The sequence below is a fragment of the Coturnix japonica genome, chromosome 7 (assembly GCF_001577835.2).
Source record: "Coturnix japonica isolate 7356 chromosome 7, Coturnix japonica 2.1, whole genome shotgun sequence".
Classification (NCBI taxonomy): Eukaryota; Metazoa; Chordata; class Aves; order Galliformes; family Phasianidae; genus Coturnix; species Coturnix japonica.
Genome location: NC_029522.1, coordinates 25,590,186 through 25,617,423, shown reverse-complemented (window position 1 = coordinate 25,617,423; position 27,238 = coordinate 25,590,186). Strand labels below are relative to the sequence as shown.

The 27,238-nt window shown below is 36.6% G+C and overlaps 1 protein-coding gene across 2 annotated transcripts; it reads left to right on the top strand.

The window, feature by feature from the left end:
* IFIH1 (interferon induced with helicase C domain 1) lies at positions 1 to 25,575 on the top strand. Of its 2 annotated transcripts, none has more exons than XM_032445657.1 (15): positions 1 to 815; positions 2,980 to 3,136; positions 4,967 to 5,143; positions 9,249 to 9,329; positions 11,979 to 12,199; positions 13,052 to 13,259; positions 15,855 to 16,072; positions 17,566 to 17,682; positions 18,235 to 18,358; positions 18,448 to 18,678; positions 19,938 to 20,194; positions 21,332 to 22,246; positions 22,719 to 22,909; positions 24,073 to 24,166; positions 24,265 to 25,575. In XM_032445657.1, exons 1-12 carry the CDS (start codon positions 246 to 248, stop codon positions 21,578 to 21,580), a joined length of 2,610 nt encoding a protein of 869 aa, XP_032301548.1. In that variant the 5' UTR covers positions 1 to 245; the 3' UTR covers positions 21,581 to 22,246; positions 22,719 to 22,909; positions 24,073 to 24,166; positions 24,265 to 25,575. The 2 variants fall into 2 exon arrangements, with proteins under 2 accessions (XP_032301548.1, XP_032301549.1); XM_032445658.1 differs by lacking the exon at positions 1 to 815 and adding an exon at positions 2,727 to 2,823.
* The last annotated feature ends 1,663 nt before the right edge of the window (positions 25,576 to 27,238 follow it).

The window sequence follows — 27,238 nt, the reverse complement described above, 5'->3', positions numbered from 1 at the left end:
ACCCCGGTGCTCCCTCTCGTATAGAGATCGTGGATGAGCTGTGAGCAGCTCTAGGAATGCACGCTCTGGAAAGCGAACGATACGCGTCAGTTTTGTTTTCAAACTCAGCGTCCCCGTTGTAACTATACAATTGTTTGGAATCAACACTTCCCCGTACCCTGCCCTGCCCTACGGGGGTTGGGAATGTCTGCCGTTACGTAGCGAGCAGCAAACGAAACCGAAAGCCACATCGGGGTTCATGTTAAATGCCCGGGAACTGCGGCAGCCAGAGAATTGCTGACGCCGAGCCGGCGACTCCGGCTCCTTCGGCCGCCGCCGTATCCCCCGCTCCCGGTAGCAGCAGAGCCGGCCCGGGTGCCGTCAGCGCAGCGATGTCGGAGGAGTGTCGAGACGAGCGTTTCCTCTACATGATCTCCTGCTTCAGGCCGCGACTGAAGCGCTGTATCCGGGTGTTGCCGGTGCTGGACTGGATGCACTCTCTGAGCCCGGAGGAGAAGGACAGGGTGCGGACTGCGGCGCAGAATCGCGGCGAGGTGGATGGGGCCGAGGAGCTGCTGCGCGCCGTGGAACGCGGACCCCACGGCTCCGGGTGGTTCAATGAGTTCGTGATGGCGTTGAAGAAAGGTGGCTGTGACCTGGCTGCTTGCTACGTGAACCCCAGCCAGCTGCCCTCGCCCCGGGAGGAGGACGACCACGACCTCTGCGTACACCTGGTGCAGCTGCTGCACGGCACGCTTGTGGATAACATGCAGACCAGAGAGGTGGCCGTGAAGTGCTTGGAGCTGGGCATCTTCCAGGAGGAGGACCTGGTTAGGGTAGGTGAGCCATACTGCCAGCCCCACGCAGCTCGGCCACTCCCAGGGGCTGCTGGGTGGAGAGGAAGCTGCAGCAAGAAATGGGCTTGCAAGTGCAGAAATAAACGGGCATAACCCACCTTGGCGAAAAAGCTCCATGTAAGCCAACGAAGGCTGTTTGCCAGCGGTCAGGATGTCAGCTGACAAAGGCTATGACAATGCCATGGGTTAGAAAAGAGGAATCTGGCCAGCTTTACTGTTGTCTTTTGACACAGGCCTTTGGCTTGGAACAAGGGCATTCTGACCCCCAGCTGTGTCCTGCAAGGCACTTGAATTGCCCTCACCTTTATTTTCTGCCCTAGGTTCACTAAGGAATATCATACCCAATAGTAGACTGTGAAGCTGGGCAGCAATACCAGTTTGGCAACAAAGAACGAGCATTAACTTTGATGAAAGCATATGCCAATCTTGGCTCCATTTGGCTGGGAATGGCTTTCCTGAACTACTGTGAAACCTCCTTTGAACCAAAACCAATGGATTCCACCAGTGTCTGAAATGAAAATACGTAGTATTTGCTATAGCAATAAGGCAAAACTTGGTAAACTAATTGTGGATCTGTGTGGTATTTGCACTATGAGCTTTGTGTAAACTTTTAAAGTAGTTTAGTGCTCCATCTCAGTTAAATGAGAGTCATGTGTTTAATTTCATCTGGTTGATGACCATCAGGAAGCAGCAAGGGCCAGCTGTACCACAAGGGATGGGGAGCCAAGCATGCTAACAGGGCAGGCAGAGACAGAAGACTTTTAGGAGACTTCTGGATCCATTCCTTAATGAATGCAAGTGTTCCCTGATCATCTTTATGCTGTTTTTGTTTCTACTTAAGTCTCCTTCGTTACCTTTCACAACCCTGACAGGTTTCAACACATGGGGCAGAGGATTTCTTAACGACATCCCCCAGCAGTGCTGCTGCTTTCTGTTTGCTTTTCTCTGCTCCCAGTTCCCACCCCCTTCAGTCTAATTTAGCAGGTTTTTACACTGTTCAGCCAAATTTAAGTCAGCTGTTATGCCTGCCCATTTTCTTGCATATCTGGATGGATGACTGTTGAACTTTATGGACATTCTTCTGGAAGTCTGAACACCTGTCCCAGGCAGCTCTGCTTTTGGAGCAGTGCTTTTCTTTCCCTTGTGATAATTTGTGTGTCACAACCTTTGAATGCTTTTCTATGGTTTATTGTAGAGTAGTAGTCACTTTTAACAGGCGACTCTTATTATTTTATTATATTGTCTTATTATGTTCTGTCTTTATGGTACAGTATTTGAGAAGGGACACTTTCCTTTTTATTAATGAAGTCAGGTTAGAGGTGAGGTCTGAGTTCTGGTAAGCTGTATTGCATCTCTTCTCCTTAATCCAAGATGGCTCATCCTTAAACCAGAGTGGATGCCAATTATCATATCAAAATAAAAAAAATTAGTATTTATATATTAGTATAATATATATTAAATATATATTTAAGATCACATGTTTTACTAGGTCTGCTCCAAAATTGATGCCTCCTATTTTATTATTGCTGCCCTCGATGTCAGAGGTATATGTTGGTAATATGGCAGCAGAGGGCGAACCTCCCCACCAGTATTCCATTACACGTTGCTGCGTGAAAGATGGGTGTGGAGGAGCAATCTGACTGAATGGCACCTGATGTGGAACCATGGGCGAAGCAAAGGTGTTGCATTAAATTCGTCCGTGCAGAAAATAAATGGCAACCATTGGCATTTATCGATGCTTGCTGAAAGTTTATGGAGAGCAAACAGTGGATATGAGCTCAGCGAGGTGGTGCATTTCCACAGTGGTGATGGTGACATGAAAGTCAAGTCATTTTTCATCTGGCCATGAACAGCTGTCACCTCCACTGGCACAGATTTTGGTGAGCACAACATGCAGGTTTTTGTTCAGCACTGGCGAAATTGCAAAGCTAATGGAAATGACTATGCTGGAACATGGTGCTTTGTAGCCAAGAATTTGCTGTATCAGGTAGTGTTATTCTGCTCTTTGTATCTATGATAGTTTTTGTGGAAATAAGTAGAAGCAGAACTTTCAGATCAACCCGTATACTTATATAAAATTCTGTAAATGTAAAATTATATAAAATTCTGTCTTAGAGTCTGTTTGTTTCTTTATTTTCACCAGATTGAGGCTGTTACTGATAGTCGTGGGAACAGAGACGGTGCAAGGGAGCTGTTGAGCAGAATAGTGCAGAAGAAGGACTGGTTCTCTCAGTTCTTGGTTGCTCTGCGAGAAACCCAACATGAAAGCCTTGCAGATGATTTAAGTGGAAGTACAGGAGGTAATCAATGCATTACACAAATACTTTTAACATTATTTTTTTTTTAAATGATGATGATTTTTTTTTTTAATTATTATTTTAATTATTAGTTAGGAAACAGTGCAAGTCTCTCATTGTGTTTTGGGGGATTTCCAAATTAAATTTTTGAATGGCTAACTCGAGAGTTTCTTAAACACTAAAAAATCCTTTTAAAGAATATTATGATTATAACAATATGACAAAAATTAAACCGAATCCTTACCTTTTGTAGCCTATTGGTTCTGAATGTGTATTGTTATAATAATCATAAATACTCACAATAACCCTTTTCTTGATTTCTCTTTCAACATATTAATTAATCTTTTTTTTGTAACATTGTTCACAAAGTTTTTGGTTACTTCTTTATATCCCTGTACAGTAATTACGATGTTGAAAAATTATCTCCTAGATTCTAAAATATGGGGGAAAAAATAAGCAGTTTTCCAAATTTTCCTTTTTAAACTTCATTCAGCATATGCTTAAGATCTTTGAGATTAAAGTTCTTAACAGCAAGCCTTCTTGCTTCAGGAGCTCACCAGAACTTCTGTGGTTATAATTGCCATGTGTGGGACTATGTTTTAAGATGTTTCTCCTAATAGAGGACAGGAATCAGCCTCTGCTAGACACAGATAGGCAGCTGCTGTATTCAGCCATGCAGTTCAAAGGTGCTTGAAAATTCTGGTGAGCAGAACAAAGTCAACCAAATTCAGAAGATGCTTCTGGTTGAAAGTCAAATGCAATAATTACAAAAATTATCCTTGTACTTATATTTTCAAACTTTATGTTTCTGACTTTTCAGCGTAGTGCAGATTTTATAGTATAATAGTTAAGTTTAATTCAGTTACTTGATGAAATACTGAACGAACACATTTATTACAGAATTTCTCAGTAATCTTGGGCAATGCAATTTTTAAAAGAGATTGTACACATTAATACATAACTTATAAATTGTGTTGTCCTTACCAGTCAATAAGTAATGTTCTATGTAAACAGTCCTGTACGTTTGTAGATTTGTAAAGTGTTTGATTGTTGAAGCATCTACAGATACAAGGTCAAAGAAGTTAAATATTAAAGATAGACTCTTTTGCTGTTTTGGAAGGAGAACTGTGTTCATACAGCTTAGCTTTCTGTTTGAACACCAATGATTGGTTACAGTCAATAAGGGTTACTATTAGTAGTAGCTATAGGTTACTATTAGCAGATACTTGCACACAGAAATTGAGAACTTTATTTAAAAATTAAAAAAAAAAGTAAATAAATAAATCAGTCTAATTCCTTTAGTTTCTGATTACAAAGTAATTGAGTTTAAATCTGGAAAACAGAACTTCTGCAGTTTTTATGAAAAGCATTTACAGTATATTGAACAAATGCTTTTTTTGCCTTTGGGGTATGCCTACTCTTAAATATCTTCAATAATAGTAAAACAACAGAGAAGACAAAGAAAAATGTTTTCTGTATTTGGAATAAGACACAGAAATGGAAGATGGGAAGACATTTTGGGAAACCTCTCAGGTTTTATGGGGAAGTTCTGAAGTCCTGCTCCAAGTTACATCCATTAATGAGCTTATAGAACTGATGGAATTGAAAACGGCTAGTCCACAGTTCAATTTTCCAGTCCTCATAGTGACCACAAATACAAGAGATTTATGACCAACAACATAATATACATAATAAACATTAATAAAACATAAAAATTCCAAACTGATATCCTTACCAAGACCATACATCATGCCATTGTGCATTATCTCTGCTCTGCATTAAAAGATATACTTTTTTTTTATAGAGCCATGGAATTTCATTTTTACTTTCTAGGAATAGAGAATAAAGACAGTGAGTTGAAGAACAATACAAGGCAAGAAACAGAAGCTGCAAGCCAACCAGGAAATGCTGAAATGGAGGATCTGAAAGGGCAAGAAAATCTGGACAACAGTTTTGTCAGAGAGAACAGTGTATTGGAAGCATCTGTTGGAAAGAACTCAGTAGTTCCAGGTATGTCCACCAATTGGCATTTTGTTCTGGGAGTAGTTAAATTTTACTGGAAGAAACTTAAAGAATGTTCCCAGTTCATTTGCTCTCATCTTGCTAAAAAAACAACCCAGGAACATATGCTACTGTCAAAGGGAATTAATGAAAAAATCAAATCTTGATTCCTTGGAAGTGATAATTTCCATTTCTTACTATCAATTATCATCAGTACTAATTTTGGAGGACTGATCTTTAAATTTGCTCACTTAAGTTCAGTGGAGCTGCTCTAGAACAACAATGTGGTTGTACTCTAACTAATTAATCTGAAACATATGAAAAAATCTTTACCTACTGTAACTACACTAAGCTAGTTCAGAAATCAATTTGCTAGCACAGTACAGACTGGCCTAGGAGGGCGTGCCAAGAAATTGTCGTGCCCTGTTGTTCATATGGATTCGCTTATAAAAATGTGCCTAGGGAGTTGATTATAAGCAGTAGCAACAACCAGCAACAATTCCCAGATATAACTGGGAGCTGATGATTCAAACATATGTTGCGTGATTAAGGAACCATTCATATCTGTTACAAGTTCAGATGCAGCTCAAACAATAGTTAAAACTGAGATAAATCCTGCCTGAAATGATTTCAGTGGGCTTACTCAGCCAAAGGAGTAAGACAGCTAAGGCTGCTCTTTTTTCTTCTCTTCTTTTTTTTTCATCAAACATGAAAACATCAAGAAAAATTTGGCTCTGAAAGCTGCAGTCTTTCAGTGAGTAACAGTAGTAGTTTATTTTTTGTTTAGTGTGCTCTTAACAGCATATCACTATGATTTATAACAAGTAGTGGATTATTAACTGCAGCAGAAATATCAGCTTGTTTTTACTGTATTAGAACATACATTGGCATTATAAAGTAGAGGTGTCAAATGTTTATTAATCATTTAGAATGGATCCAACAGAATATCAAATCTTTATCTTACTCAGTTAGGTGCTTTCAGGTCAAGGCCTAGGATTTTCGTTGCAGCTTTGCTGAAGATAGATTTTCATAAAATTATTGAACAGCTTGGGTTTACAGGGACCTTAAAGATCGTATAGTTCCAACACCCCTGCTGAGGGCTGGGTTTCCACCTACCTTTAGATCCAGTTACCCAGGATGCCATGCATGACTCTTGTCAGCTAGCTAGGACACTTACCTGTAATCACAAGCTATTTCTAGGCTGAAAACTATGGTTTCTTCAATGAATTGTAGTGAAATTAAATAAATCTTTGCTAGCAATTTGTGAAGTTGAACAGGTCTGTTCAACTGTCCTGTCCTGTCTTTGCATAAGCAGCACTGTAAAGGATAACAGTGAAAATGTTGAGTGCAGCAGTTAGAATATCATCCCTTTATTTTCATGGTTTTGAAGTGGATTACTTCCTTTTAAATAATTCAAGAGAATTGTGAAAACTGAAAAAGGAGAACTCTATGCTACTGCATAATGTTCTCTTACCTTTTCTTTGGAAGATGAGTATTCTACTTTTCTCTTTACCACCAATACTTCATGTTGAGAGATGATTTTGTAATGCATCCTGCGGATTGTAACTGTGCACTGAATAATCTTGAATACATATTCTCTGTTGCACGTACATCTCTCAGTAGGTCTTGTTAGAGGGGAGACCACATGGATCAGATAAATATAATTTTAGTTCTGACTTCTCTTTCCTAACTGCATGGATTCCTGGAAAGCTGAGACAACAGTGTCATTTTCAACACTGGAATTCCTGTTAATGCTCCTCAATAGCTTGTCAGTCTTGGAACATGCATTATGATTGACGATGTTTTTCTTCTATTTTCAGGACAGTACACACTGTTTTTTAATGTCATCTTTTAAGATGACATTAAATGCATACTGTTACATAATAATAGGGAATATTTATTGAATTCATGCTCCTGCTGTGAATATATTTTTACACGCCTTTCCTTCAATTGCAGTGATTTATGGGAAACTAGCTTTTTTACGTAGGCACTTAAGGTCTTTAATACCTTAATGGATGATGGTGAATCACTGCGATTTTGTGTACCTATCTATTTGTATGTAAATAAATAAATAAATTTGTATATCAATGATAAAAGGTCAGGGAGTATGTGGACCCCCTCTGGAGGGAAACTGGAGACCTGGTGACAAGAGATACGGAGAAAGCTGTGGTGCTCAGTTGAGGTTCTTTGACACAGTCTTCACTGGCAAGGGCTCTAGCCACACCACCCAAGTTGCAGAAAGCAATGGTAAGAACATGGAGAAGGTAGATCTGCCTGCTGTAAGTGAAGATCAGGTTTGAGACCATCTAAAGAACCTGAAGGTGCACAAGTCCATGGGACCCAACGAGATCCATCCATGGGTTCTGAGAGAACTGTCAGATGAAGTTGCCAAGCCATCATCCATCATATTTGAAAGGTCGTGGCAGTCTGGTGAAGTTCCCATTTATTGGAAAAGGGGAAAAATAACCCCCATTTTCAAGAAAGGAAAAAAAGAAGATCCAGGGAACTACAGGCCAGTCAGTCTCACCTCTGTGCTTGGTAAGATCGCGGGGTAGATCCAACTGAAGGCCCTACTGCACCACACGGAAAAATAAAGACAAGGTGATTGGTGGTAATCAACACAGCTTCAATAAGGACAAATAATGCCTGACAAATTTGGTGGCCTCTTATGATGGAGTTAAAGCATCAGTGGATAAAAGAAGAGCATCTGACCTCATCTACCTGGACTTGCACAGAGTTCTTGACTCTGTCTCTCATGACATCCTAGTTGCCAAATTGGAGAAAAATGGATTTGATGGATGGACCACTCACTGGATAAGGAATTGGCTGGATGGTCATGCTCAGAGAGTTGCGGTCAATGGCTTGATGTTCAAGTGGAGACCAGTGACAAGTGGTGTTTCTAAGGGATCAGTGTTGGAACTGATGTTATTTAACATCTTTGTAGGCAACATGGACAGTGGGATTGAGTGCACCCTCAGCAAGTTTGCAGACAACACCAAGAAGAGCAATGCAGTTGACTCAGTAGAGGGAAGGGATGCTATCCAGAGGGATCTGGATGGGCTTCAGAGGTGGCCCATGCCAACATTATGAAATTCAACAAGGCCAGTTGCAACATCCTGCATCTGGGTCAGGGTGATCTCAAGCACAGATACAGTCTGGGTGGAGAATGGCTTGAGAGAAGCAGTGAGGAGAAGTATTTGGGAGTGTTGGTTGATGAAACGTGAGCCAGCAATGTGTGCGCTTGCAGCCCAGAATGCCAACTATGGCTAAATGTATTATGAGCTCAGGTTCAGAGTGCTGCAGATAAGCTGACAAACAGTGCAGGATGTCTGTCTGCAGAAGATTTTTCTAGTAGAGCTGTGTGTCTCTTCAGACGTTAAAATGATTGAGTTTTCAAAGATCTGTATGAATTGCCTTTGTGGCTTAAAAAAAAAAAATCTGTGCAATATATCGATTGTCCAGCAGAGGGAGAGCTTAACATTAGAATATCAACAGAGAACTAGCTGCATTTCTCTGGCAGTGTCCAAGTTTTCTGTGAAGTTTCAGAGGATTTCTGTCTCTGTTTTTGGAGGATATAACAATAATCCCTTTGCTTTTCTTTAGTTGGCAGCTATGATTTGTACTTTTTATGTTATATGATTCTAAAAAAACAAAATTTAAAAAAAAAATAAAATTGCCGTCCTGGTTTGGTTTTCCTTTACTACAGATACAACATACAGCATAAATAGAGTAAGAGAGTGTTTGTCTTCAGTTTACCAGCAGCACTGCATGTCCTACTGTCCAACACATTATTCTTTCTTTTTGTCACTCTTCACCCTCTTCTGAAAAGGAACATAGGACTATAGGTGATCGTGCAGGTGGTCATGTACTGTCATGCAAGGAAAAAGTAAGTGCAGAATACACTTAATCGTGAGCCTTTCTTCTGCTGTGCATTTGATTTTTCTCTTTCACTTCATCTTTTTTTCAGTAAGAAAGGAAATTAGACCTCAGCCGTCCCTTCCAGACATTTGTCTAGCCTATTTTGACAAGTAGGGGAGAGAGCAAATAACACATTGGCTGTTTATATTTGTATAGCAAATATACCATACCACATTTGTTTCTGTTTTTCACTTAGAATCAGTTGTCGCTGTGGGAGATGCAAGTGTCAGTAACTCACATGAAAACCTGGGATGGAGAAGCACAAACAGTGATTCAGGTATGTTTCTTTTCTGTTGTTCAGGGACTATTAGTAAAAGCAGCCTAATCAATGCATCTCAGGCAGAATGCGCTTACAGCTGACCATCACTGTGAACAGTCAGTTTTTTGCCTGCACACAATTCAAGAATCAGTTGTCTTTTGGGGTCTAGAATTTACAAAGTTTGCTCTGAGTCGGTGTCTTGTACAAAGATTAAGAAAATTCTGTGTGCCTGACAAGCAAACTGACTAAAAAATCTAGTACAAGACCAATAAGGTCAACTTAATTGTTATATATTGCATGCCTGCAAAGTGTTAATTGGGAATGCTTTAAAATAGTTTCAAACTGTTTTAATATTAAAAATAATGTATTTTACTGAAAATTCAAGATATGTCAAATCTAAATTGCTACCCTAGGGATAGGGTTTTAGTCCATATGTTGTTAGCTCTAAGGAATATAATTTTCATTTTTTGTGTCAGCTGACGTGATTCATCGCTCATGTCGGACTTCTTCCACACTGTGTCACATGAAATGGCAGGACATGGAAACCTCTGTTTTGTGGTCAAACATACAATATCAGTTGATCAAGCTTAAAAAGACCACTGTGTGTGTCCACACGTATATGTATGACGTGATCCTTTAAGACTTCTGAAAGATCTGTGGAGTGAATTTGGCATTGGCTACATCCAGTAGTCCAGTAGAAAAATATAAATCCCTGCAGTTTTGTGAAGAATGCAGAACAGACTTTTTTTTTGCATTTACTGTTTTTTGTTTGTTCTGCTCACTCTTGGGTTCTTAAAAATATTAAAAAAAAAACAACAACAAAAAAAAAACAACAAAAAAACAACACATATATGCTCTTTATTGTAGCCTGGTAATCTCAATTAGAACAAGTATGTGAAAAATAACTAAGGAGATAAAGATGGAATTTGTGATATTTATGGATTTTATCGTTTGAAATTTTGCCACTTTGTGGCAAAGGCTTTGTATTAATGGAGATGTTTACATAGCATCTTAATGTCCCACTGATGGGACTTGGATTTTAAAGCAAATAATCATGTGGTTTTAGCTGCAGTGCAAGTATCATTTTATACAGTCAAGAAAAATGTTGGGGTTGGGATAATAGAAGAATAATTATGTTTCTTCTAGGCTAGAGCAGCAGTTTATATGAGCCTTGTATGAAGTCAGACAGCTTCCCTAAAGTTATACTGTGCATGATTAAAATTCTTTAATGGAGTCATATCCTCTGAAAAGATTTTTGTATTAACTTTTATCTTAACAGGGGCTGAGGAAAGTAGGAGGCAGATAAATATTTTTTTGACATAAACAGTTAGTTGAGGATGTTGCAGATACTGAAATTTAACTAAACAGATGGGTGATAAAGTGCTAGTTTCAATCTGATTGAACTATTGGATTTAGTCAACCAGAAAGCAAACAACGTTCTTCCTCAAAAGAGAGTAGTAGAAGTCAGATAAGTGACAGCCAGTACTCTCTGGTGTAAATTTCCCTGTGTTCCGGGTAGTAGTGCACTCATGCTAAAACGCAAAACAAGCAAAAAACACTTAGGAATGGTATTCAGGTGTTTCCATCAGCAATATTTTATCAATGTCTTATCATGCTTCATTACTTCTTGTTAGTTTAATTTTATTGAATGGAATAAGAGGTACTAGAAAAACACTTCTTTTGTGTCTGATGTATCAGTGGTAATAAAAGCCTCATGATTCTTCATTTAGTATCATCAGGAGGGAAAGCCGCAGGGCTTTTTCTTCACTAAGGATGGTGCGTGTTCAGGCTAATTTAAACATATCTGTAGAAGGAAAATATGCCCAGGACTACATTAAAATAAATGCTTCTTATATTCATATATATGTTTTCTGACTTCCTAAAAATATACAAGCTCAGAGACCTGACACAGTTGTCTCACTGCCTGAAATTATGTGGCAGCCCTTTCAACCTTTGGATGCTGTTTGTTTTATCTGTGAATGATGAATCTGGACTCTCTGCCACTACATTCTGTGTTTTGATGGAAGGTTTTGCCTTTGGGTGGTAAACGTGTGTGGCCTTTTATTGATCAGCTCAGACTGCATTTTGTATGAGCGTGTACTTTGTGTGAGTCTGGAGGCAGGGCAATCTACCATGAATAGGTGGTCGTGTTCTGCAGTTAGCTCTGTCTTGTATGGGCAATTGAATTTTCTTATCTATTTGATCTTTATACTTTATGACTCTCTTCATCAATTTTTAAGTATTCCCTGTATCTTCTTCTTTCTTTCTTTTTTTTCCTTCCTCTGTGAAACATTTGAAAAGCTACTTGACTTGCAACCAATTAAATAAAACCATAAGGTTGCCTATATTGCAAATACTGCAGTTTTTTCTTTTTTTTTTCAGTGTACTTAATTGTATAATTTGAATTTATGTATGATAGAAAGTATATTAACAAACGTGAGTGGAGATGTACAGTGGCATTCCACCTACCATGATAGATGGGTGGATGTAAGCAGTACTGATCTGGAGTTGCACAGGTCCACAGAACAGCATTTCTTACGCTAATATGCCATGTTTCTCTTTATTCATAAGACGCATCTCACAGTAAATTAACATTTTTTACATTTGTCAGCTGTTTGTTCTGATGAATGCCTCCTGTTTAATATTTAAATTCCTTTGTACTCTTAGGTGAAGATGAAGCAGAGGGCAGAGCTTCACCTGAGCCAGATCTCACCCTGAGAGATTACCAGATGGAAGTTGCAAAACCAGCTCTGAATGGAGAGAATATTATAATATGTCTCCCTACTGGCAGTGGCAAAACCAGAGTGGCTGTTTACATTACCAAAGATCACTTGGATAAGAAGAAAAGAGCATCAGAGCAAGGAAAAGTTATAGTACTTGTTAATAAGGTATGTTGTTCTCTTTAAAAATAGATTAGTAATTTTCGAACCTCATGCACTATTAGTAAGAAACTTCTAAAGTGAACCTTTATACATGTCCCAACTTCTGCGGACGTAGTTTTTTTTTGAAGTCATACAGCCCCAGGTTGTCATCTCCATTACATGTCTGCAAACATGAATTACTTTAATTTACTGCTGTGCAAGTTGGAATTTACCTGTGTCCTAATAACTACGTTAATGATAAAAAGTATTATACATTGTTAGGGTTAATTAAAATAACATTTAAAAACGTATTTTTCTCATTTCTATGTTTGGATTTAGTAATTAAGGCCATCTGAGGAGTTGCACTAGTTAAGTAATATCTTGTCAGAGTTTCTGATAATTTCTGTAATGTTTACAGCTAAATGCAGAGTGTATAATCTGAAGTAAGCTTCTCATATTATAATATTGAAGTATATACATTTAAGAAGTTCTTTGAAAGACTAAAATATATCTATATCCTCCCATGAGACTAGAATTGACAGTATGTTATAAGCTCAGATGAAGAACTGGAGGATGCATAGTTTGCTCTTTCTAAGACACAGCTAAAATAAAGCTCTTGGGTCAGAAAGTTTTCATAGGAGCAGTTGCAGAGCTTGGTTTGTGGATTTTTAGTGCTTACTTTTCCTCATATGTTTTTTTTAAACATCCTACTCTGTAGTGAGTAAGGGGGTGTTTATTTATTTATTTATTATTTATTATTTATTTTTTAAGAAAAAAAGGATATTTCACACAGATCTTACCTAACATCTGTTTCAAATAAGTATGTATTTTTAGTTATTCATATTCTGATTTCAATTCTTTGGAAACTGTTTTTCTCAGGTACCATTAGTGGAACAGCATTTACGAAAGGAGTTTAATCCATTCCTGAAACGCTGGTATCAAGTTATTGGTTTGAGTGGTGACTGTGAGCTGAAAATCTCATTTCCTGAAGTTGTCAAAAGAAATGATGTCATCATCTGTACAGCACAGATCCTGGAGAATTCACTGCTAAATGCAAGCGAGGAAGATGAAGGTGTCCACTTGTCAGGCAAGTGTTTTTGTTCTGACGTTTTTACAGAAGGGCTGAAATTATGACTGTTCTGGAAAACTGCAGATTAAAAGCGTGCCAGATTCAGTAATTAATGTTTTTTTCAGTTGACTGTACAAATGCAAACTGTACTCTGAGAGTCAAAACCAGACCTTAGATAATGAGCATGCAGGTTTCTCAAGCCAAATTAGACTTTTGCAGTTACTTGTACGTCCCATTTTGTATAGCTCAAGTAGAACATCATGCAAATAAGCTCTACTGATTGCTGTTTCTGAGCTTTGAATATTGAATTATATCACATTGGGGCCATAAATGGATTTAGAAGAAATTACTAGAAACACATATGTAGTAAGTAGTTTGAGAATTACAATGGCACGTGAGAAGGAAGCCGATCTGTTATAAAAGTTGTGTTCTTTAAAATCTTACCATTTTGCTAACATGCAAAGGTAGGATTAATTCTAACTACATTCAGGCAGCTATAATGACTTCTACAACTGTTGAAGGAAGTAGAAAACAAAAGATATAAGGTGAGTAGGGTGAAATTATTTGCCCAAAGGATTGAAGAGGAAGGTATGACTGAGAGATCAGGAAGGATTTGTTGTTATCTGCTAATGATTGAACAAAACATTACTTCAGGATCTGGGCTGCAGTGACCCTTCTCTGTGAAAAGTTAAGATCTCCCTCTGTCTTCACGTGGTGACTTTTTTCTACATGGAGAAGGGCGTAGCTAAGGGGAGAACTATGAGTCTTATTTTGAACACCACAGAATTGCTCAGGTTGGAAAAGATCTGCTCCAAAGAGAATTGGTACGACAGAATTATTGTTATACAGAAGAGAATCATGAGGTTTCAGCTGGTGTCTCAGTGCCTAGTGCTGTTTAGAGTATTGCTTTATCTGCGCCTGCTTTTGCAGAGTCCCTTAGGTATCCCAGAATTGCCTCCCCTTCTTCAGAATGTCTTTTTATTAACTTAGGTAGAGTCTTGCAGACTTTCTTTTATTTAGTTCTCTTACACTATTCCTGAGTATACCTTCACAAATCTGAGTCATTTGGGAATGCTGTATAGAGGTGCCAGAACATTTCTGCAGTAACTGCTTGCCTGATAGAATTGAGTTGGGTTCAAAGCAGCCTGTATCATCATGTGTGGCTTTTTTTTTTTTTTTTTAGTAGGTTTCACACTTTGCAAAGTCTCCTTCATAGGGAGTTATATTTCTTTCAGAACTAAGGTGACCCCACAAACAGTACCCCTATGTTCCCATGTTATTACACCTGTAAGTTCAGCTGGACCAAACCAAGGAAGTCAGAACAGATCTAGTTCCATTTTTATGGCTATGATTTTGTTAACTCAAAACCTGCATAAACCATGTTTATTACTTAAGTATTTTACTCCTAGTTTCTGTTCATAGTTATGTTCATCTCTTTGCAGTGAGGTCTGCCTTACATACAGCACAGGAGAAATGAGAGGGACGGTCTTCATTTCCTTTTATCCAATGTTTACACTCTTTACTGAAGTCTGAATTCATTGTTCACTGTGGACTTCCTAAATTCTGTGTACTGGTTCCTTAGTATGGCGTGTCAGGTCTTTCCTGAGTAATAGGGTGCAAGCTGGAACATAGGAGGTTCCACATAAATATGAGGAAAAAAATCCTCCACAATGGGGGTAAAAGAGCACCGGAACAGCCTGCCCAGAGAGGTTGTGGGGTCTACTTCACTGGACGCCTTCAGCATCTGCCAGGATGCATTCCTGGGTGACCTAATCTAGGTGTTGCTGCTCCAGCTGGGGATTGGAATAAATGATCTTTTTGAGGTTCCTTCCAATCCTTGATGTTCTGTGTTTCTGTGATAATCAAAGGAATGTATATTGCAGATGTAATGGTCAAAATCAGCAGAAGTAATTCCTTGTTGACAAAATAGCTGACAAACGGACTCTATTGCTTCTGAAGTCCTGCAGAACAAATAAATGTTAGTAATAAATAGAAATTTGGATTTGACACCATGCTCTTCTCATCCATATTGGCTTCCTAGACAGTGCTTTCTTGTACTCATGTAAATGTACTCATCTAAGTAACATTTCCCTTGCTCACTTTCCACCTTTCTTCATGTTCTTCTAAGACAAAGTTATTTGATTTATTTTCTCAGCAGAAGAGTCCATTCAGAGTGTTCTTGTTCTCTTCGTTTCCAGCTTCTGCTCCCTTTGCACAGACAAGTGATACATTTTGTCACTTGTATTTATGGTTATGCCTATGAAAGATAGGACAGAATAGAACTAAAGAATCTTCTTATCACTGATTATGATTATTTGTTATGGTAATATCTGTTTGAAATTCTTACGCCATTAGATTGGTTTTGCAAAAATATAAAAGCTTTCTATATCACGTAAAATATGAAACTACTAGTCACATCAAGAGAGCAGAAAAGATTCCAAAGTTCATTAAATATATACAGCTTCCATCCACTCCTTACTCAAATATTTCAAATATTCCAATGGAATTAGTACTCAAACAAATAAACAATCTTTTCAATATAACAAGATTTATTCAAAGAATTCTACATATGAAAGAAAATTATTTTTTGTTTTGTTTTTTTTTTTTCCCCAGATTTTTCACTCATCATTATTGATGAGTGCCATCACACTCAAAAGGAGGCTGTTTACAACAACATCATGCGACGTTACTTAAAACAAAAGATGAAGAACAAAAAGCACGCAAAAGAAAATAAACCCCTGATTCCACAGCCTCAGATTCTGGGACTTACAGCCTCACCTGGAGTCGGAGGTGCGAGAACCAACAAGAAAGCTGAAGAACATATTCTGAAAGTAAACTGCCCTTTTGTTTTCAAATTACCAAAGAGCTGTTGTTTTGCTAAAGTCAAACTTTATAGTATTGGGCTCCAAGTGTGTCATCTGCTATTTTTTCACGTATGTGTACGTGGGATTTCAGCTTAGAAACATTCAGCAAGTCGTCCCACTACAAGTTAATGGAAATCACTATACAAATAAAGGCCACTTGCATAAATTGAGAAGTAAAAAGATTGGCACCCTTGGAAAATAAATAAATAAATAAATCTTCAGATTCAAGGCAAGAAAAACACAAAACGGATTTTTTTTAAATTAATTTAAAAAAAAAAAATCTATTGCTGGATTAAAATTTACTGCATATTTTATGTCCTAGGGAGGTCACAGTATTTTACATCTGTATTTCCAGAGTAACTAAGCTCTGCTTGTATGTGGATCCAGGAAAGTGAGAAACAAAGTTGGCTGCTAAAAACAAGCTAAAACATGGTACATGTGAGATGAAGGTAGCAAACAAATTTGTTTATTTTCAGCAGTTAAGAGTTTCTGTTTGAGAGGGGAGTATTGTGTAGTTGCAGAAACGTGTGACTAGAGATAACTGGTTAGATTCTGTGCCTAAAACAGCAAAGAATCTGAAAGAATCTATTTTACTTGAAACTCAATGGATTTAAATTAGTGATACAAAAGTAGAATTTAGCACAGTACTTCAGTGAAGATTGCTGAGAGGTAAACTGCACAAGAACGAAATGTGAAACCAAATAGATGAGACCTGCAAGAAACTGTTATGTTCTATTGAAATACATGTAATTATGAGGTATATTGAGACAAAAACTTTCAGGCCAGAAGAAAGGAGAAAAAAGATTATCTGTGATATCTTAATGATAAGATGTTGGCTTTTCTGTGTAAAGAAATGTAATTTGAATTTGCATGTTCAAATAGATACTTACTGCTCCAAACACTGTAACATTTGCCTTTCAGACAACTCCTCATGGGGGGATAAAAAAGAAGAGCTTTTCCTTAGATATAGGTATGACTTCTCAGGAGAGAACAAATACTGAGAAGTCCATTTCACTTGTGCAATTAGTGTAGAAATTTTCTCTGAGTTCCAAGAATGATCATTTCAAATTCTTTTCTACGTATACATTAAGATTGTTAGAATAACAACATGACATTTCTTTTATTCCATTTCATTATTCTTTTTATTTATTTGTTTTGTAGTGTAACATATTTTCTTCTGAAGTTATGATGGTATATTTTCCTTTTCAAATTACTTGCTTTGAGCCCTCATCTGCAAACATTTTCTTATGTGAAAGAATCACTTCTGGCCTAAAAAGCAGCTTGCTTTGCATTCTCAAATTCTCTTCAGAGAATTTGCCTTTTGCATAAGAAGAAAATGCAGAAAATTCTGGGGAAAAAAAAAAAAAAAAGATATATATATTATATATACATATATATTATATATATAATGTTTAATTTAGAAGGTATGTTGCATGTGAATACACGTTATTTTCTTACAGATCTGTGCTAATCTTGATGCGCGCAGAATCATGACTGTTAAAGAGCATGCCTCCCAGCTAAAGAGTCAGGTGAAGGAGCCATTTAAGAAGACTGTGATTGCAGATGACAAAAGAAGGGTATGTTTTATTGAAGAAATGTGTGTTGAAATTACATTTCCCTTTCAAAGGATAGTATCAAAATCTTCTATTTTATTGAGAACTATTGGTGATGGGTGGATGGTTGCACTGAGTGATCGTGTGATTCTGGTTGATTCTATGACTCTGTCATTCTTGCTAATACTGTTTTGCTGTAGATCTACTGTGGTTCATAGTGCTGTTTGAATATATGTTTGTTTTTTTTAATGTGTTTCCTTCATCTGAATGGAAAAGTATTACTAAAGTGAAACAGAAACTGAAGTTTTACATATTTGATTCTATAGTTTAGAAGATCAAAAGACCTTGACATCATGCATACTAAAATGTAATGTTCACAATGAAACTTTTATGATGATTGGAACTATTGTTTTTGATGATTGTAAATGCACTTAGCAACTTTACTTGGCCTTGAATTTAATATTTTAAGTGTTAATTTAATTTTTATTTTTTTAATTTTGGTATCAACCAGAACAGCTAGGTCCAATGTTTCCTCTTGTTAGAATGTACTTACTTTAGTAATCCATTTCTTTGTAGGATCCATTTAGAGAAAGAATCATTGAGATCATGCAAGATATTCACAAATATTGCCAGCTCTATCCAAAATCTGAGTTCGGATCTCAGCCATATGAGCAGTGGGTGATTAGGGAAGAAAGAAAAGGTAAGTGCCCTGAGAAAAGCACCTTGGCTTTGAGTTTATCTGTTTTTGGAATTTTAAAATGTTTTTCTAATGTTTTATTAACTTTTTAGCTGCAAAAGAAGAAAGACGCAAGGAACGTGTCTGTGCAGAACACTTGAAGAAATATAACGATGCACTGCAAATTAATGATACCATTCGAATGATTGATGCATACAATCACCTTAATAACTTTTATAAGGAGCTAAAAAGAAAGAAGACAGCAGGGAGTGATGATGATGATGAAGAACCATTAGTATCAAAACAAGATGAAACAGATGGATTTTTAATGGATTTGTTTCATGGTAAGCTAGAAATACATGGTAATTTTAAATATTAGAAATCAATTTGCATTTCCCTTAAGCTCAAGTAAATATTATTCTCTCCTTTTTTCCAATGAAAATGAGGAAAAAAGTCCCTGAGGATGTTCTGACAGGTAGATAGAATGTATATTCCATCATATACTCTTGAAGGACCAAAATTTTAGCAAATGGAACAAGAGTAAGGTTCAGTGGTTGTTTTGTTGTTGTTGTTAACAGCCCCCTCTACCAACTTTTCTCTACATACAAGGAGAGTGGAGTATCAATGATGAGGAAGTTCCAAGTAGAGCTGTTACTGAGACACTTAATCAGAAGGCTAAATTGCAGAGACCAAAAGTAGTTGTCATTTTTTCAATCATTCACCTTATAATGAGATTTATATGGTCCTCTGCGCAGTAGTCTTTCCACCCTCTTTTTGTCTTTTTCTGCCTTTGCAATGATAAGGAGGTAGGTTGGCTTCTGGATGGTGCAAAAAAAAATGGATTTTCCTGCAGCATGAGTACCATTTCACTGGACAAGGTGTCAATACAAGCCTTCTCCTTTCTCAGTATTAAAGTGCTATTGCTGTGTCTAAATAGTCACCCAACCATGACACAAGTTTTGAATATTAAAATTTTTAAATTTAAAAAAGAAATTGTGATGAATCCTCCCTGATCCTGGGCAACAGTACAAGTGTAAGAGAGTCATTCAGCAAGCCTTTCACTGAACATACTGAAATATCTTAAAAGCTTCAGTAGAGAAAAGAATGTGACAGTCCTGGTGCGTATAACATTGCAGGTTACCAGTGAGATTTCCTGCTTTTGTGAGTTTCCCAGGGACAAATTATGTCTAAATGTACGTGGGAATTATCAGCACAGATGACTGTGCATATTAATCTGTTTTTCCAAGTAAGACTTTTTAAGTTATTTTTAAGCTTTAGCAAATACAGTAAGCTGTGATTTAACTCTTTACTACAGCGCATTGAACTCGACACTAGTCTTGGTATATGGAGAGTTTTTCTTTTACTTATTCTCAACATGAGGTGTAGGCAAAGTGTATATTAAAAGTTAATGGTAATTTATTTTGATTGATACTTGTGGGTTTTTTTGATGTACATGGAAAAATGAAACTGCCACAGTTCTTTGAACTGGATATGAATTTGTCATACTAGGAGAATAATATAGAAAGCTGCTCTTCATGAATTTTTCTAGAGCTTCTATTTTACTTGGTTGCTTTTCCTTAATTCATATCTACTCTTTTTAAAGCAAAAAAGAAACAACTGAAAGAGCTGGCTAGAAAACCAGAATATGACAATGAGAAGCTAATGAAGCTCCGAAACACTTTAATGGAAGAGTTCACAAAGACTGAAGAATCTAGAGGGATTATTTTCACGAAGACTCGACAAAGTGCCTTTGCTCTATACCACTGGATTAAGGATAACCCAAAATTTGAAGAAGTGGGAATCAAAGCTCATTATCTTATTGGTGCTGGACACAATAGTGAAACTAAACCTATGACTCAGGTACAGAAATATGCACTGTGGTTTTAAAATCTTGCACATATTTTGAGAAAGCAGACTGTTTTAGTAATAGTACAGAGGACTGCAGTTTGGAGTCCAGAGTTCTGCTTTCTCATCTGCCAGCATCTTACAGTTAGAGGCTGTAGATTGGATGAATTACAATAGTTTAATTTTATTTCCTTTAGAAACAAGTTTTTTTGGTGCTTGGATTCTGTGACAGTAGGAGTAAAAGGCAACAGTTTCCTAGTATGTAGTCAGTAGGGTCACAAGTTGTAGTGAGTCATATGAAGAAAAAGAAGTGAACAAAATATCAGTAGAAAAAGTATGATAGCTAAGTAATTTGATTTAAAGTTTAGTGACTGAATTAAAAAATGAAGTGAACTACAATGTTAATGATGAGTGTCTTTTGCTGATATCATCATTTAATCAATTTATACAAATTTATATCTGCTCTTCACTCTGACAATCAATGAAAGAAAATTTGCCGAAATTGACAATGAAAATTAAACAGTTGGTCCATCTCATACCATTGTGTTAACTTCATCTTTCTGATAATTTAACATTTTCAAATTCAAGTGCCTCAGTGTGCTTAGACTTTTTCTGTGTAAAACTGCTAAGCAAAATGGCTGTTACTGCAGATTCGAGTCCATTCACTTCACCTCCCTTCAGATTAAAATAAACAAAAAACCAACCATGAATTGTTAACTCAAAAGTAAACTTGTTTTCTGCAAAAATTTGTTCTTTAATCACTAGATCACATTGCATAAATCCAATAGCATTTTGAAGCTGCCTATATTACAAATAGGAGGTTTGTGTTCCTCTGCGCAAGCTTATTTGAAATGTTCAGCTAATTCGGAAGTTTGTGTTTTGGATGCTTTGTCTTTTGTGAGCATCATCACTGCTTTTTTCTTGCTGTGGATGGCAATAAAATGCCTCTCACAAATGGCACTGAACTTATATTCAAAATAAACTCCTCATTTGAGATCTTGAAAGATGTTTAAACAGTTTTTGAAGTCACTGATGTTTACACTCTGAAATGATTGAGCTAAAATTCTTTAATCCTCTTCATTACAAGAAACTAATGTCAGAAACTAATACTGAAAGTTAATATATTGATATATTTATTGTTATTATTTACAGAATGAACAGAAGGAAGTCCTTGATAAATTCCGATTTGGAAGTATAAATTTACTTATTGCTACTACTGTAGCTGAGGAAGGCCTAGACATCAAAGAGTGCAACATTGTGGTGCGCTATGGGCTGATGACCAACGAGATCGCCATGGTGCAGGTAGGAGTTTACTGCATACCTAACTTATTTTTAAAAGTGCTTTTTTGTCTTATGCCTGGTGTAGAAAAGATAAGAGGATGTGACAAGAGTCCTGGCTGAAACTGTCTTTGTGTAATGTGCAGAAGATGGACTTTTAAGTTTTTTCACATTTTCAGCCTATGATTAATGATACTTTCATTGCTTTAATGACCACTGGACAATACATCAACTCTCCAATTCATATAATAAATGAAATGTATAAATATAAAGACATTTGTACTACCAAATGCCAAAAAGGGATAGTTGCATGTAATAACATCAGTTGTCTATGTTCTTATTTAATTTGTAAATAACATTTAAGGTACTTATATGCATGCATATTTTTTTGGCGACAGAACACAGTTTTTGCTTTGCAAAATGTTGGGCTAATGACAAATCTCCTGAATACTAGGAGTATTCTTAGTACCTAGTAAGTACCTATTTCATAGGTATCTTCAATGGTAATAGAGAAACAGTATATGGTATTGACTGCAGTAAGACTGTTGTACCTGTCTGTTGTTCCAAATAGGAACAATGTATGATATTACAGGGATTGTTGTTTTTTTTATACTTTGCAAACTGTAGGCCCGTGGCCGAGCTCGAGCTGATGAGAGCACTTATGCACTTGTGGCTTCAACTGGCTCAGGAGCTGTTGAACGTGAAGATGTCAATATTTTCCGTGAAGATATGATGTATAAGGCCATTCAGCACGTCCAGGAGATGCCACCACAAGAGTATTTAAATAAGGTATCCACTGTAGCTCTGCACATAATCACTGAAGAAGGCTGCTGGTTCTCTAAGAAATTCCTTTGTAAAGAATACTTTCTACTATTAAGGGTAGAAAAAATAAAATTATAGTGGTTGTTACATATGACCTTGATTAATTTTGACAGTATTTGTTTCTGGGTCTTTAGAACAGTCTGCTTTTCAGTTGGCAAAAGGAATAAACTGGGAAAACTGACTAAAAGTCAGTGAATTCAGTGAAGTAACTGAAAAAGAAAATGAACTACTATTTCATAGTGTCTTTTTTTTTCCTTTTGAAGACATATCTTATTATTATCTTATTATTAGACAATTTTTGTTGAATGTATCATTTTAGATTAAATTTTCAGAATATGTTTTACTTGTAAGGGTCTGGAATTTATGGAAATAAATGTTTAGATTTAAAAAGCTGCTATGATCCTTCCACTAGAATGTTGTCTTACTGGTATGTTTCTAGATTCAGGACTTCCAGTTGCAAAGTATAATGGAAGAAAAAATGAAGGCAAAGAGAAATCAACATAAGACTTATAAGAAAAACCCTTCACTAATAACATTCCTATGCAAGAACTGCAACAAGCTGATATGTTCTGGAGAAGATATACAAGTTATTGAAGATATGCATCATGTCAGTGTGAAAAAGGATTTCCAGTAAGTGTTTATGAGCTAGTTTGACTCTTTCAGACAGAAACAGATTTTGTTTTCAGCGGGGTTGTGGAGGGCCTGTAATCCTTTTGGACCTGGGCGGGGGAAGCCAGATTTCTCCAATATTGCCAAATCTTAATCTCAGTAATACCACTGATAGACCCCAGATAAAAGTCTGAGCCATGATCAATGACTCATAAACATGTTGATCGTGAGCTGTGCATTGACAACTGTACATGTAGAGAATATTCATGCTGGTGACGCACCTACTATATTTCTCCTAGTGCTCTTACTCTTTTATATCTCCATTGCAAGAGATTCCATGCCATCTAGTTTGTTAAACATTTACTTACATTAAACAGTGCCAGGACTGTTAAGAGTTGACTTTCTTTTCTCACTTATAATGAAAATTAAAAAGCCAAGAAAATGTTTTAATTCAACTTCAGTTTATCTTAGTAATTTTATAATGGGTATTATATATTACAAATCAATCACATTTTTCTAATTATGTAGCAGATACTATCCTACAAAATCACTGCCTTCCAAATTTGTTCTTTCATCACCGGTATAATTTGTATAGACTTTTTGAAGAGTTAATGAGAAATTAGAGTTCATATGCTGAAAAAAAAGTGAATTGTGTGTATGTACATTGAGTCTGCCCTGGCACAAAATAAATAAATAAATAAATAAAAAAAAAATGTGCCAGGGGAGATTCAGGTTGGATATTAGGAAATACTTCTCTGAGAGAGTGGTCAGGTGCTGGAACAGGCTGCCCAGGGAGGTGGTGGAGTCACCATCCCTGGAGGTATTCAAGAAACATTTAGATGTTGTACTGAGGGATGTGGTTTAGTCAGAAATATTGGTGATATGTGGACAGCTGGACTGGGTGATCTTAGAGGTCTTTTCCAACCGTGGTAATTCTATGATTCTGTGGTTCTATAAAATGTTACTAAATGTGGCATGGAGTACATTTATATCTCACCATTACTTAAAAGCACACAATAGGACCTTCTGTTTTCTTTGGTTCTGACTGTGCATAACAGTCAGACAGTTTACTGCTTCTAGTTTCCATGTCTGACTTCAGTAATAGCTGTCACTGTGTATTTAAGGTCATGCGCAGCTTTGAGTGACCAGTGTACTCTGATTCATTTTTTCTTTCTGCTTTTCAGACATCTTTACCATACAAGCGAAAACAGGACACTGCAAGACAAGAATGATGATTGCCTGACAAACGTGGAGATTATATGTAAAGATTGTGGACAAGTGAGGAACAAATTCTTTTCATGCTTTTATGTTGTTTGTGTCTGTCTTTGTATGTCTAATGATAGTGTGTCTGAAACATGGTTTCCTTATGCTTGCAGGCTTGGGGAAATATGATGGTTTATCGAGGTCTTAACCTGCCTTGTCTAAATATTAGAAATTTTGTGGTTGCTTTTGGAGACAAGAAAACTACAAAGAACATTTACAAGAAATGGAGAGAACTGCCCACCAGGTTTCCTAAGTTTAATTATTCAGCTCATTGTCCTTCAAGTGATGAAGATTAAAGACTCTGAATGAAAATAAAAGACTTTCAGATCTTCTCTGTGTGTTGTTTAGAAGCTCCTGTGTCCTCTAGAGTTCTGCACCATAAGCACTGCATCATAAACACTGTGAAGGCTCCTGAATTCCTTTAAAAAAAAAAAAAAGCCTTGAAGAGATAAAAGGCCCAAGGAAGGAGATGGACAGAGTCATGTGGTACTGTCTGTGCTTCAATTTGTTCTTATTCTCCAGAACAAAGAACAAATGCATCGTAGTGTTGTGCATCCGTGGAACAAATTCCCTTCTCAGCACTGTCCAGAGTGGGTTGATAACACTTGAATGCATGTTAGGTGACCTGACTTCAAGCACAGAATGTGAGACAGACTTCTTGAGACTTGCCACGATAGTTTTCAGTTCTACTTTCTTCTACAATCTTCATGAATATAAGATGTCTTAAAAAAGAATCCATGTAAGGAGAACAAATTAATTGATGATTATTTTTGAGTTGTTGCTTCTTCATTGTTTCCATGATTTAGTCTTTCACCTTATCTATGGCTGTAAGCTTATAGATTTTTATGGAGTAAAATTAAGTTTTCATTAAAAGACATTTCAAAAAATCAAGCCCTTAAAATTACTTGAAACTGATAATTTTAATCTCCATGAAGCACAATGCCAAGTAACTTTCTGTGTGTTAGTTTCACAGGTTTGTTAAACTGACTAAGCAATGAGGTATCTATATATTTTTTTCCAATAAAAGACTCTAATGAATAACATTTGCCAACTTTGATGCCGTTTAGTCTGTTTCATTGTAATTATTTTGACAGCAATAAAAGTACAGTTTCACCCTAGAAAAGTAAGGAATATTGGTATTCTGACTGTAAAAATAGCAAAATGCATCTCTGTAATTATCTTATTGACAGATTTTTCTTCTCTCTTTCACATAAGATATTGGAGTGAGAGATCTGTTTGTTACAACAGCCAGCTTTGTAAACTCAGTGGTATGTTTACTGGAATGGACGTGTAAACACTTCAGTAGCCTAAGGTAAAATTTCTAAGTTGCAATTAAGCTAAAGAGTACAACTCAGAAAAAAGAATCTTCTTACACCTAGATTTGTTCTACATTCTCAATAGAAATAAAAGTACTTTGTAAATTATTCAAGGTCGGATTTTATTTCAGGTTTGCATCAGGACCAGATTTTTTTTTTTCATCTCTGATCTTGTTTTGAGGAGGGTAAAATGTCTCAATTTTAACAGAAGTGTGACAAGTTTCAAGTATCATCAAACTGACACAGGCTAATTTGTGGATAAGTACTTACTTATACACAGATTATAGTGTTATAAAATAAATATGCATCCTGATGAGTTTTTACTTTAGAGGTTCTGTAGATTCAGTGTGCTTAACCTACTGAAATTGTGTCTTGTAGGTTAAAATTGTTCTTAGAAAAGGAAAAGACATCTGATGCATTGAGAGTTAAGGGACTGTACACATAAAGATCTTTCAAGACACTGCAGTTCTTCAATTATAATGATGCAACTGAAACAGGAAAGTAAAGATATTGGAGGTTGATAGATCACAGAGCATTGTGACATGATTTTGTTAGTGTGATCATTATCTGATCTGACAAATAAGATGCTATGAAATATACTAAGAATTAATTATCAGAATAGTTTATTTTGGCATTTATTTTTGGCATTTAATTATTTTATTTATCATCTAGATAATCTTTGCATTTCTTTTATGTGAGTTGTTAAATTTCTTTAAAGAAAACTTTTAAATCAGAAAAGGCTTGTGAGATGTTTAGAGTGTAAATGTAACATATATATATAATTTCCAAGTATCTGAAGTAGTTTAGTTTGTTTATTTTATTTTGAGGAGATGTAAAACTATATCACTGGATCTGTTTCTTCTGTGCTGGATAGATCTTCTGAACTCTAAATGCTTTAATGAAGCAAGAAGAGCATATGCAACTTCATTTCTTCATTCTTTTATAGTTGAATTCAACATGTCTGGTCTTGTAGTTCACTTGTGTGCTGCTGTCAAGCTTCCAGTTCCTAGCATGACTCAACCAGATTGTCACCAAAGCTGAAAGATACAATCTCATATCAGCATAATGGGTAACGAACCTCAAATGAATCCTGCTGGCTTCTAGAATAAGGATTTCCACTTCAAGTTACTGTCTCTGAATGGGATTATAAAACGTGCCTGTATTGCTCATCCAGGAAGTGCGAAGTTGTAAAAAGCAAGCTAAATTGCCATGTTTTATCTGCTAGTTGCTTCTGCATTTATTGCCTTTATGGACTCAAAGTCCTCCAGGGAGTGTGACAAATCCTGATTGCATTTTCTACTTACAGATTTTATTTGTTCATAAATGTGGAAAGAAGGAAAACTTAGTCACTGGAGATTTGTTTAGCTGTGTGTTTGGCTTCTTAATTGCTTCAGCTTTAGTTGTTTTTTACATTATTCTATCTACTTTTGGTCTGATGTCATGCACAGCCTACATCTGTAAATCTCCACTTCCTCATCTGGAAAATATAAATATTTTAGAGTTGTATTGAAGGGATTAACATTTACTTATTTGTGCATACTGGTATAAACACTCCAGAGAGGGGTCTCAGGAGCAGTAGCTGTATAAAACTTGTAAGGTTCATTCTTTGCCAGTTAAATTTTGGTTTGTTTCTTGTGCTACAGTGTTTGTGAATCTTGATGAAGCACGTGCACTTAGACTTCCAAATTAGAAAAACCCATAGTATGCAGCATATAGTCACGTAGCAAAGTCATTTGGATCTTGTGAGTTTGAGTCATTTCCTTTGAGGCAT